The sequence below is a fragment of the Salminus brasiliensis genome, chromosome 8 (assembly GCF_030463535.1).
Source record: "Salminus brasiliensis chromosome 8, fSalBra1.hap2, whole genome shotgun sequence".
In the NCBI taxonomy this organism is placed as follows: Eukaryota; Metazoa; Chordata; class Actinopteri; order Characiformes; family Bryconidae; genus Salminus; species Salminus brasiliensis.
This window is the reverse complement of record NC_132885.1, coordinates 41,590,579-41,602,322: the sequence shown is the minus strand read 5'-3', so window position 1 is coordinate 41,602,322 and position 11,744 is coordinate 41,590,579. Positions and strand designations below refer to the sequence as shown.

The window sequence follows — 11,744 nt, the reverse complement described above, 5'->3', positions numbered from 1 at the left end:
ACAATGACCCTAAACACACCAGTAGGTCTTAATGCTTAATGCAGATGAACCGCAACATTCTGGAGTGGCCTAGTCATTCCAAAATGTTGAGGTCACCAGTTTGAGCCCCTGAACCGACAGGACGAGACTGAAGAGCCCTTAAGCACTCGACCCCCAACTGCTTCATGGGTGCCGCAGCTAGGGCTGACCACTGCTCTAGGTATGTGTGCTCACTGTCCCCCTCTAGTGGGTGTGTGTTTACTGCACAAATGTTCTTCCTCTTCTAGGTTCAAGTAATTGCTGCTCAATAGGGTCGAGCATCTCTGCACAGCTCCACACACCCGGCTAAAAGAGGTTTGTACAAGCGGCTTTCCCAACAGTGTGAGGCACCTCATTTTCGCACGTTGGCCCAGAAGTCACAGCGAGATTCGTCACCGGAGCGACTTCAGTGCAGTCCAGTCTTTGATCCGTCACAAGCGGGCCTCAAGCGGATTTCTCCGAACCCTGCCTCTCCTAAGGGAATTACCACAGCTAAACGTGTGGCACAGCTGCACGCGCTCTCTGTGAACCCGCTGTGCCTCGGGACGCCTCAGGCCTCACATTATAGCCAATCCCACAGTTCTCTGCAGGGTTTTATTCCCTCAATATGTAAAGCAGCACACTGAACCCGCTCGCTTGAAGGACGAGCAACCTGTTTGACGTTCCCCTCTGTTCCAGTCCAGGCCTCGCGGCATTGTGCTGACATTTGTCAGAGGGCCTAATCATTTGTTTGCATTAATGACATAAATAGAGGGCGTCTCATCCCGAGGCTTTTGCACTGGGTGGCGGACAAAAACACAGACACTTCGTAGCTGGAAGCGTCTGCGTACACACACACACACACACACTAATATATATATATATATATATATATATATATATATAAATAAAAAACAAACCTATTATGGTTTTATTTATCAAAAAACATATTTTTGATAAATATAACAAATACATTTTGTTTTCTTGCTTAAAGAAAATCTATTTATTAGAAATAAACATTTTTTTGAGCTGCGCCTCCTTTAGTTTAAATTACCACTCAGTCACACTAACTACTTTTTGTCTAACTTATTATTTTATATTTAAAAAATCTTTGATATTGTTAATGTAAAGAAAACAGCATTTCAAATTGATTAGCCTGTCGACTAGGTCAGGAACTTGACCACACGTAAAACTGAAGACATTTTAGAATGAAATTTACCACCCCGTCACGTCCCATTATAAATGTGACATCAAAGAAAGGATATGATTATATTACATAATATTATTATAATTATGAGGTGTTAAGTCTTACTAAAGCAAAAATATGCATACAATACTTATGTATATATAAATACAAATAATAGCAATACCAATTATACACACGTCTCCTCTCCCACTGTCCATTATAATCAGGACTATAACCCAAGACTGTAAGCATCTGTTTCTCTGCAGACTCTGCAAGTTAGCCTCCTTTCACCCTCTTCTTCAATGCTCAGGAGCCCACAGGACAGACCACCACAGAGGAGACTGTAGCATTTGGGTGGTGGGTCATTCCCAGCACTGCAGTGACCCTGACTGACATGGTGGTGGGGTGTGTTAGTGTGCGTCGAACTGGTCAGATTGGATCAGACACAGGAGGGCTGTGGGCAGCGTCCTGTGGGCACTGATGAAGGTCTAGAGGACGACCAACACAAACCGAGCAGCAACGGATCAGAGCTTCTGTCCTCGACTTTACATTGACAAGATGGACTAACTAGGTAGACGTGCCTACCCAAGAGTGGACAGGGAGTAGAGTGGAGAGTATAACTCAACTGCAACTGTAATGACTGAATAACGAAGCCACACATTGATAAGCACACAATCCATAATTCACCAGCAACTCTTTATTAAAGAAGTCACCTTACCTAACAAAACAAAAATAATAACGACAATATAAATGAACCTGTTCACACCTGGACCGTCAGAAACCCGTCTCTTCACAGGAGCAGGCAAGTGCGCTTACTGGACATCAGAATAATGTCGAAAAAGAGCGCTGAATGTTTGCAACACCCTCATACTCCCTTTAAAATCCACCGGTACTATTACAAACCGTCCTGAATGAGGTGACCGCATGATCAGACTGACTGCAATTGAAACAGTGAAAAGCAACTGCCAGCGCTGGAGAACCCTCCTCAGACTGAGGTGTTCTGGCAGCTCAGAGGTTACCACAGAAAGAATACCCACTAAAAAGGAGGAATTCAGAGAGTCCAGTAGGAGACAGCAGGAGGCGCAATGGGCGAGAGTAACTGTCCTGCTCAGCAGAACAGTCCGGACACCTCTCTGCTGGGGTCCTGCAGCGCAACGCTCTGCACAGCTCCACATGACACAGGTCGTGGAGAGAAACGTGGGGGGTCCGGAGCCCTGCAGTCCAACTGAGCAGTAAGGAGCCTCAGGAGAGAGAGAGAAAGGAGCGAGTGGGTGAGTCAGTGTGAGAATGAAAGAAAGAAAGAAAGAGAGAGAGAGAGTGTTCAGGAGGGTCAAATTGAGCGTGAAGGAGCCTTGGTTGGGAGGGAGGAGAGAAGAAGGTGGATGCATGAGCCAGGTCCATCTATTGTCCCTGAGCAAGACAGATGGATGGACGAGGTTAAGAAGAGCGAGTGAGGTAGATACTCAGCGAGAGAGAGAGAGCGAGCAAGCGAGCGCACATCTGAACAAGCCAGAGAGATAATCAGAGAAACTAATGGAATTAAAGAGATTGAGTGGGCGAGCGAGCATGAGATCGAGCTAGAGAGAGAGAGAGAGACCAACACGCTACAGGCCCTTTCAGAAGTACATGTCCTGGAAGAGGTTCTGGCCAATCTCGATGTACGCCTCCTTCTCCTGGGCACTCATCTGCTCCACCAGCTCTGGCCGCTGGCTCACTTCCCTGTACGAGAAGGGCCGTCCCCCCACCATCACGACAGGGTCGTCTCCCACCTCCTCGAAGTCGTCGTCCTCCTCTTCCTCGTCCTCCTCGTCTCGCCTCACCGGCCTGGGAGCGGGCGCGTGGGCGGGAGCCTGGCTCGGAGAGTCGTCGTCCGATTCGCTGGTGTCGCTCTCGGAGTTGCTGCCGTCGGCCGCTGGGCCGCTGGGTCTGGCGATGACTCCGCCCATCGGTGCGGAGCCAGTCTTCTTCTCGTGGATGAGCAGGGCTTTTATCACGTCCGGGTTCTCATCCGGCGCGGGGCCACGGCCACCTATGCCCTCCTGGGTGATCATGGCGTCTTCGCCGGCTGTGGGACGAGAAAGAAATAATAATAAATAAATAAAAAGACACCATCAAAAGTTTGGACACTGGTTTTGCATATCGTGAAAACGTCTTGCAGTGGCATTTTGGCCGTATCATCCACCCCTGCTCACACTCTGATCTACAGTTCTGGAATGATGCTACTTACGGGTCTTCAGGGCATCCGTCTCGCCATACGGCTCCACGGTGCTCTCCGTCAGCCACACGGGCCTCTCCTTGGGGGCCTTCGCGTCGGCCGCCTGGCCGTGCGCCTCCTGCTCGTCCATGTTGATGACCACGTTCTGTGTGTACAGGTCCCCGTACGACGAGCCCTTCTTCCACACGTCCCGGCCAGGCATGCCAGCCCCCACGCCGGACGGGGCTGCACGCTCCCGGCTGCAGGGGAGGCGAAAGGGCAGAATGAGAGGCAGGTTGGGAAATAACAGACATCCTGAATTTATAGCCCCCTAAATTGGCACTGGCCACAATATTGAGGACACTGGTCAAGCCCCAAATATGATCTATTAACCTCCTAAAATGAATCAGGCAGTCTAGATCATAAATCAGAAAGCTAGCTTCAAAAACAAATGTGCCAATCAGAAGGGGAGGAGCCAACCTCTGCTTCAGGGCGGGGATTTCTGTAGGCTCGGGTTCTAGTAGGTCATGCGAGAGGTTGACGTCTTCTGTCTCCCGCAGCAACACGTAAATGGGCTCGATCTGCTCGTTGAAGCGAGCGACCAGCGTCCGGGCGTCTTTCTTTGGGACAGCAGACTCGTCCTCCTCTACTTCAGTCTGACAGAAGGTACAGCGGAAGGTCCCTGTAAGAGAGTGGGAGCATTTTATAATAAACATTATTATAATATTAATATATCACACAGATACACATCTGTCAGGGCTAAACAGCTGTAGGATTAATAGGTGGATATACTGTACAGGTGACCTCAGATATGTTCTCTCTCACACACACACACACACACACCATGATGGGTTGGGCTGGTTGGCCATCTGCTGCTCAAGTTATTTACAGCCACTCTGCTGAGAGTACACACAGCAGGACCTTTTATGTGCGTGCACTCCTGGATACGCAGTCCTATATATAGTTATACACAGTCCCAGTACAGATACACAGATGAGCCAAAACAATATGAACATGCTTAAAATGCTGTTCATCCAGTGCCACCAAAACACCTCCCTCTACAAGACCTCAGAAGGGGGCACCATGTTCCAGCAATCCTGCAAGTCCTGTAAGTTGCGAGGCGAGACCTCCATGGATCATAACAGGCCTCCCACACAAGTTGCTGGGGAAAAAAAACTGGACTCACTGGCGGTGGACTCAGACCACCTTGCTTGTAGGTCCAGTTTTGAGTTCTGGTGCATTCATTTCAGGTGCTTTTGATGGTGGACAGGGGTCAGCGGGGGCCTGGTTTGCAGATTCACATGCAGCCCATCTAAGAAAGACTGCTGTTCGACTGACTGTTTCTGGTCCGGTGTTGCCAGATTGGGCCCTTTCCTGCACAAAATTGGGCAGATTTTGCAACACAGTCCTCACCATCAGGGCCCTTTAGCAGGACTTGAAAGATCACTTTCATCACTTTCAAGTCTCCCGCTTAGGCAGCAAGACTTTGATGTGGTCAAAGTTGCCGGGGAGACCCGACTCCTTCATGTTCTGGTAAACCTGGCGGAGCGAGCGCAGTTCTGCAGTACAGCTGTACACGGTTCTGCTGCTGGAAAAGGGAAAGTGCAGTTGAGTCCAACTCAATTTTGGATGAGGGTGACTGAGGACACCCTCCACCACACCCAACCTCAACCCCAACCCCAATCACAACCCCAACCATTTCAGCCATTGAAAAGAGTGGCATATCTAACTTCTCACCTTTTGGAGAATGGTTCCTCTTCTGCTCACTTACCTTTTACAGAAAAGGTTCTCGGAGTGATGCCATAGACGACCCAAATGTGGTTCTTCTGTGGCGTCACTTAAAGAACCATTCCAAGCACCTTTATTTGTGTGTCAGAGAGATGTTTGAGTGTGAAGAACCTCAAAAAAACCCTCAAAATCTCTTAATGCAAAGGTTCTGTATCGATTTCTAGCTCATCTCTCTTACAAAAATAATTCCTTATGGATCCGAAAATGGTTCATAAGAACCAATCACTCAAAAGATCCATTCCCAGCACCTTTACTTTTATTTATTTATTTAGACTGTAGCAGAAACGTTGACCCAAGTACCCCAATATATGAATAAATGGAGTATAATGTATTATTAAATCAGTTACTAGCGAACTGATTATTAAAGCTGGGAACAGAGACACTCCGAGAGAAGAGAGAGAGAGAGAGAGAATAGAAGAAAAGTGGAGAAGACGATGAAGGCGTCAGAAAGAGCATCGTTTTTACCCTTTAATATTCAGGAACAGACAATGTTTGCAATTAGAGATAATGGCAGACTAGAGCCCAGAGCTTTCCAACCACAGGAATCGGAACCATCAGACGCTCAGAACAATTAACAATCCCCATTTTCTTCCCCTCTCTCTCTCCGACGTCCCACAAACCTGAGAGAACAGAGAGTGTATGGGCGAGCGCGCAGGCTTTCATTAAGTCTCTGACGCAGAGTAGAGCCGGCTCTGGTTTACGCTTTTTTATTTTGTCATATATGAATAGGTCTCTGCTAAATTACACAGCTCTCTCTCTCTCTCTCTCTCTCTCTCTCTCTCTCTCTCTCTCTCTCTCTCTCTCTCTCTCTCTCTCTCTCTCTCTCTCTCTCTCTCTCTCTCTCTCTCTCTCTCTCTCTCTCTCTCTCTCTCTCTCTCTCTCGCGTGAGGGAGCTCTGCTGTGAAACACTCGCAACAAAAGAAGCGTAGAAAAACATTAAACCTGAGTTCTAGAAATGATGACTGTGATCACGTCTCGCAGTGGGACTAAAGAGGGACGGGGAGTCCAGGCAAGATCACCAAAATAATAATAATTAAAAAAAAAGGGTCACTGTGTTTAATAAAACACGATTACGGGACTACGGCGCGAGTTCAGCCGAGTCTCTGAGCCAGGCCGAGGCTTGCGTTTGTGCGCGTCTCCAATGTTGTTCCACTACGGAACCCTTCTCCAGTACTATGCAGAACCCTTCTGCTTAATCTACCTAATGAAAGCTGACCTGAAGGGTTCGGTTGACCTCGTGTTTCTGTACTTATGGCCCCAATTGATGAATATTTACAGATCCATGCATGAGCTAGCTGGCACGTTTGCCTGCCTAGACACTCGACGGAAAATGGGTTCTACTTGGAACGACGGTCAACATGAAGACTGCCTTCCACTCTCAAATTAGGGTTCTTTGATGGATCTGTGCTTTGACCAGGGGTGCTTTGGTTCCTGCTTTGACCAGGGGTAGTGGCGAACTCACTGAAAGTAATGGGCCACATTACACGAGGCAGCAGGCTCGACCGATTGGGTGTCTGAGGTGTCCCTCAGATTTCTGCTTCGACTGGTCAGCTGGCAGGAGAGATTAGAAGGAGATTTGATTGAATCAGGCCCGGCATCAGATCCAAGGCCAAGTTGAAGTCGGACACCAGTCTTGCCTCATCCTCACCTTTCCGCTGTGTCGCAACTTTAGACGCTGAGGTTTTTCCAAAGTCAGACTTGGAACTTCAGGGGTTCGTCGTTAATCACCCTGGATCATGAGAACCTTCAGCACCACCAGCAATTAAACGGAGAAGGGGTTCCTTCGGGAAATCACCAGGAGGCTTGTGTGCCTGGTCCTGGAGGAACCCTCTGCCCTGCATATTTAAGCGGATACACTTTTTGGACAATAGTATTGGGACACTTGCTCTCATTTATCCACCTGCTCCACACCTCAATTCTGGGGGGCTTCATACCCCTCTAGTCCACGCCTGGCATTAGGCAGCATGGTGCCAACAGCTTCATGATGTTTACCTGCTCCAGAGAGTCCTATTCTATTGGCAGTACTTATCTACAGGGACTAGACGAGCTGTGCAACTTACGGTAGCTGAATGCGTTCCTTAGAAGGGGTGTCCACAAACATTTGGACAGGACGCATAGTTTACTTAGCATCTGAGAAAGACTGATTCTGTGAAAATGGACTTGTTGTGTTGTTTATTTTAATGGTTTTAGGTGAAGACAAAACGGAGACGTCCACCACTGCCAGCTCCACAGATCTGATGACCGTCAGTTAAGGACGTGGAGCTGCTAAATCAATGGTGATGATGACCGAAGCGGCGTTAAGACAAGAGCTCTCTCAGAGAGGGAAATCGATGGCTAGGGGAACTGCCTTCGCAGCGTGGCGGGAGGACCGTACGCTGGATCGGACTCTCTCTGGCACGGCCAGCGGTGCGGCTGCGCTCTACCTACCTGTCTGTCTGTCTGACCATCCCACTGTGTATCCTAGCAACTGCTTGCCTCTCCTGCCCGGCGTTCGCCTTTCCCCCCCGGCTGCGGATTGCAGGAGCCCTAACCTCCCATCTCTGCCTCACCACCACTCTATCGCGCTCCTTTCGCCATCTACAATAGCCACTTTGCTTCGGTGCAGCTACATAAAGAAAAGCATTGGTGCATCAGTGAGATCAGGGCTGTCACTCCTGCCTCAATTTTTGGGGACTACCTTGGCGATTAGTCGCGTAATCCGAGACTTAAGACTTAAGAATAGACTCTTCACAGCCAATCAAAACCCACGAGGAGCGCTGTGATTGGCTACAGAGCTTGTTGTTTGCATATTGCATCTACTATTATATAACAGCTTGCAAAACTCTTATTTTAATAAACTGCCACTGCGGCCCGGGGGTCCAGAGCCCGAATCTCGAGCCACACCGCTTTGCCATCAGCAGCCGGAGTCTGAGAGAGCACAACTGGCCGTGCTCTCGCTGGGTGGGTAGATGGCGCCCTCATCTCCCCTCATCTACTTAAAGTGATGTAGGCTGGCGCTGGTATGGTGGAGCCACCGCTTTCCTTTGAGTGTGAATTTTAATGCCTAGCAGTTTTATAAATTCTATGCAATTCTCTATGACTTTTACGCCACATATATACTTTAATAATGAGATAATGGCACAATACTGCAACTGCTCCCTTTTAAAGAGTAATAAACTTAAAATTATTAAAAATATTCAGAGATTGGATTATAATAAGCCACCGTTTTTAAACAATCATATTGGTCCTTTTGCGTTAATGGGCAATATGGAGGTTAGCAAAAAAGACAATTACAACAGTACAGTACAGTTACAGTACAATTAGGTAATTATCGTAACTGGCTTAATTAGAGCCGTTTTAAGCTTAATAAGAAACACTCTGCACGATTTACCCACAATGCACCAGAGAAGCTCCAATGTGGGTGCTTCTCTGTTTGTATGTATGCACACGTGCATGTACTCACCTCTGATTGGCTGCACTGTTGGTTACAAAAAAACAACAACAACAACAACAACAACAACAAAAACCCTCATCCCATCGCCTGAACGCCTGGATTTACAGCCTGACGTTACAATCCTGCTGCCATCTAGTGCATAAGTCTGCCACTGCAAGCACAAACACAAGATTACCGCCTCAAGTACACTACACTGACAGAAGTATTGAGACACTTGCTCATTGTTCATTGTCTTCTGAAATCAATCTGTCAATCAATCAAACTGTTGTAACTGTCTCTACTGTCCAGAGAAGAAGATTTTCTACTAGATTCTGGAGGAGGAGCATTGCTGTGAGGATTTGATTGCATTCAGCAACAAAAGCATCATTGAGGTCACCGTCCATCATTCCAAAGAACACAGTTTATTCTATTGGCAGTACTTCTCTACAGGGACTAGACAAGCTGTGTGTGCATGTGTGTGTGGGTAGGTGGGTGTATGTGCACATCTGTATCAGCAATGGGTACAACTTAAAGCAGCTGATTGTATTCATTAGAAGGGGTGTCCATAAACATTTGGACATCTAGAGTATATCAAATCCAAAATCATAGTATTTTCAAACATATCTTCTAAAGCATCTTCTGATATTTGGATGATGTTACTGTGGACCTGTGTTCACTGGAGTGGTGGTGGTCGTCCACCCAAAACCTCTGGAATGTACTAATGGACTAATTAGCATTAAAGCAGCTGTATGCGAGAATTGGCTTTTTTTGCTACTGGGCTAATTGTAGTGTAATTTGAGCTATGAGCCACCACGAACGGACATGCACTTCTGGGCAAGATGAGAGATGCAGGACTGTCTCTGAAATTGAAAGAAGCATGTGGACTGAGTCGGTGGTGTAATTTTACACAAATATGAGGGTGCGCAGAGTTACGGCATTCTCGAGAGTGCTGTCCTGCCCAGCTTACTAAAATCTCATAGTGCAGTAAACAGCGTGCTGAGCAAGTACAAGCATCACTGATTCACCATTCCACCATTTCATCCTGACATTTTAAAGAAAAAAAAAACTACATAATGCTTCTTTAAAATAAATGAACAAACTACGAGACCAGCTAACAAGTCTGATGTTAAGGTGTTAAGCAGGCTTGCTGCTGTGTCGCCCCCCTCTGGCAGAACCGGAAGCTGCCTTCGTCCAGATTCATCGATTTTTCAAACACTGACTTCTCATCCCAGCCCCAGCAGTGTATCTACCGTCCTCTCTGGTCTCACCTGTCATGGAGTCGAACAGCTGGTTGGCCTCCAGGTCGGTGAAGGTGCTGTGGCAGCAGGGGCAGCGGAAGGACGCCCTGTTGGTGGAGTCGCGCTCGTCAGTCTCGATGCGCCGCCGTATGTGGTCCAGCTTGTACTTGACCACGTTGACCAGCAGGCGGTAGTTGATGAAGTAGTAGTTGTGGCGGGTGGTCTTGCCGTCGGGCGCCGTCTCCACGCGCATGCGGCACTTGACGAACTTGTCGCCTTTCAGCGTGTTGAGCACGGAGCGCAGCTGCTTGCGGTCGAACTTCAGCAGCTCCAGCATGTCCTCCTCTCGCACGCACGGGTTGCGGATCAGCACGTCCAGAGCGAGGGCGTGCTCGATCCCGTAGAAGCCGCGCACCACCTGCTTGGCCAGGCGCTTCAGCGCAGCCGGAACCTCAGTCAGCAGCTCCGGCTCCGTCATGGTGGAGAGAGGCACACGGCGAAGGGTCTTAGACAGCCAAGGGATGGGGAGGGCTGCTCGTAGAGCCACAGATGGGATCCAAGGTGACTGGTTCTGCAATCTGGAGCTCTACAAGACACAGAGAAAGGAAAGGAAGGGGAATTCTATTAGCCTGTTTCCTTTACAATTTCCCACTGCCTGGGACACTGCCTGCCCTGGTGGAGAAATATAACATACAAAATAGTCCCCAAACATGTCCTTTATCAAGATTCCCACAACATTCATCAATAATCATCATCATCATCATCATCATCATCATTAGTCAGAAAACTCTGGTGATGCTGGAGATCACATACAATGCCCAATATTACTGTAGACACCATCACCAACACTGTGCACAAATCTGACCGGGTAGGTTTCTCTAAAATAGAGCATTTCAAACCTCAAACCTCTTCGAAAGACTTTACTAGCATTTAAACCATTAAAGCATGTGAATATTTTGAACAAACAGTGGACCTCCTCTTTAATATCAACGTGTTTATGTGTGTTTATGCTGTATTTTAAAGGAAGAGACACATTTCCTGTTTAGAAATAATACAATCTAAAGTCTAATTTAACCTACATGAGCATTTAAAGCTGAACCAGGCCGGTTTGACCCATTTCTTCAGCCAAACTAGTGGGTTTTAATCAAGCTAATGAACAAGAATGTAGCTGATATATGAGCTGTAGCACAAGAACTACATGTCTGAGGTCAACAAAGTTTAAGAGCTCGTTAAAGTAGCTTTTAACAGACAAATATTAATAATAATATTAATAACTGAAGTTTAATAGATGAACTTTAGGAGCTGGGTTGCTGTTTGGGAGAGCAGCTGTTAGCGGTTAGCTTAGCCAGCAACTTCCGCAGAACAGCACCGAACTCCCTACGGGCCGAGCCGGCTCTCAGCTCCCCTCTTTAAGGACAGTCCGGCTGCGATTATTTATGATAAACAGCTTTTAAAAGCCAACAAACCCAAACGCAGCTTCTCCCAGCTGGAGGCTAACGCTCTTCCTAGCGTGCAAATCCTGGATATGAAATCACGACACGACAGAATAAGAGTCCCAGAGCGGCCGGGAGGAATATTACAACGGAGCTTTTATTTAAACAAATACAGATATTAAAATGTTTTAAATATTACTTACGTTGGATTTTCAGTCCTAATTTATTACAGCGTTCCCTCGTTTGAATAAATCATTATCTCAAATTTAAAAAAAAAAAAAAAATTAATAAATAAATAAATACATATTTGAATTTGATTTAATAAATCTCTCCCCCTTGATCAAAAAATGTGTTCCCCCAATTTAATTTAATTGTTTGTCTCTAAACTTAGTGAAAGATTTGTTAAAGTGAATGAACAATTGATTAAACTGAGAGAACGATTTATTAAATGAAATTAATGATTTATTAAACCTAGTGAAATATTTATTACATTTAA

General features: G+C 46.8%; 1 protein-coding gene across 1 annotated transcript; it reads right to left on the bottom strand.

Annotated features, from left to right (window-relative positions):
* Positions 1–1,860: 1,860 nt before the first annotated feature.
* On the bottom strand, positions 1,861–11,349 carry gtf2e1 (general transcription factor IIE, polypeptide 1, alpha). Its single transcript, XM_072686628.1, has 5 exons — positions 11,282–11,349; positions 9,846–10,401; positions 3,858–4,059; positions 3,411–3,637; positions 1,861–3,248 (listed from the first exon to the last, which is right to left on the bottom strand). The coding sequence occupies exons 2-5, from the start codon at positions 10,291–10,293 to the stop codon at positions 2,800–2,802; spliced, it is 1,326 nt and encodes a 441-aa protein (XP_072542729.1). The 5' UTR covers positions 10,294–10,401; positions 11,282–11,349; the 3' UTR covers positions 1,861–2,799.
* Between the last annotated feature and the right edge of the window lie 395 nt (positions 11,350–11,744).

What these genes read in the sequence shown, in the direction of transcription:
- gtf2e1 (XM_072686628.1), bottom strand. Translation starts at nt 10,293, where the DNA reads ATGACGGAGCCGGAGCTGCTGACTGAGGTTCCGGCTGCGCTGAAGCGC. An exon ending in GCTGTTCGACTCCATGACAG is followed by an intron (nt 4,060 to 9,845) that starts GTGAGACCAGAG and finishes ACTCTCTTACAG; the next exon opens with GGACCTTCCGCTGTACCTTC. An exon ending in GACGGATGCCCTGAAGACCC is followed by an intron (nt 3,249 to 3,410) that starts GTAAGTAGCATC and finishes CTCGTCCCACAG; the next exon opens with CCGGCGAAGACGCCATGATC.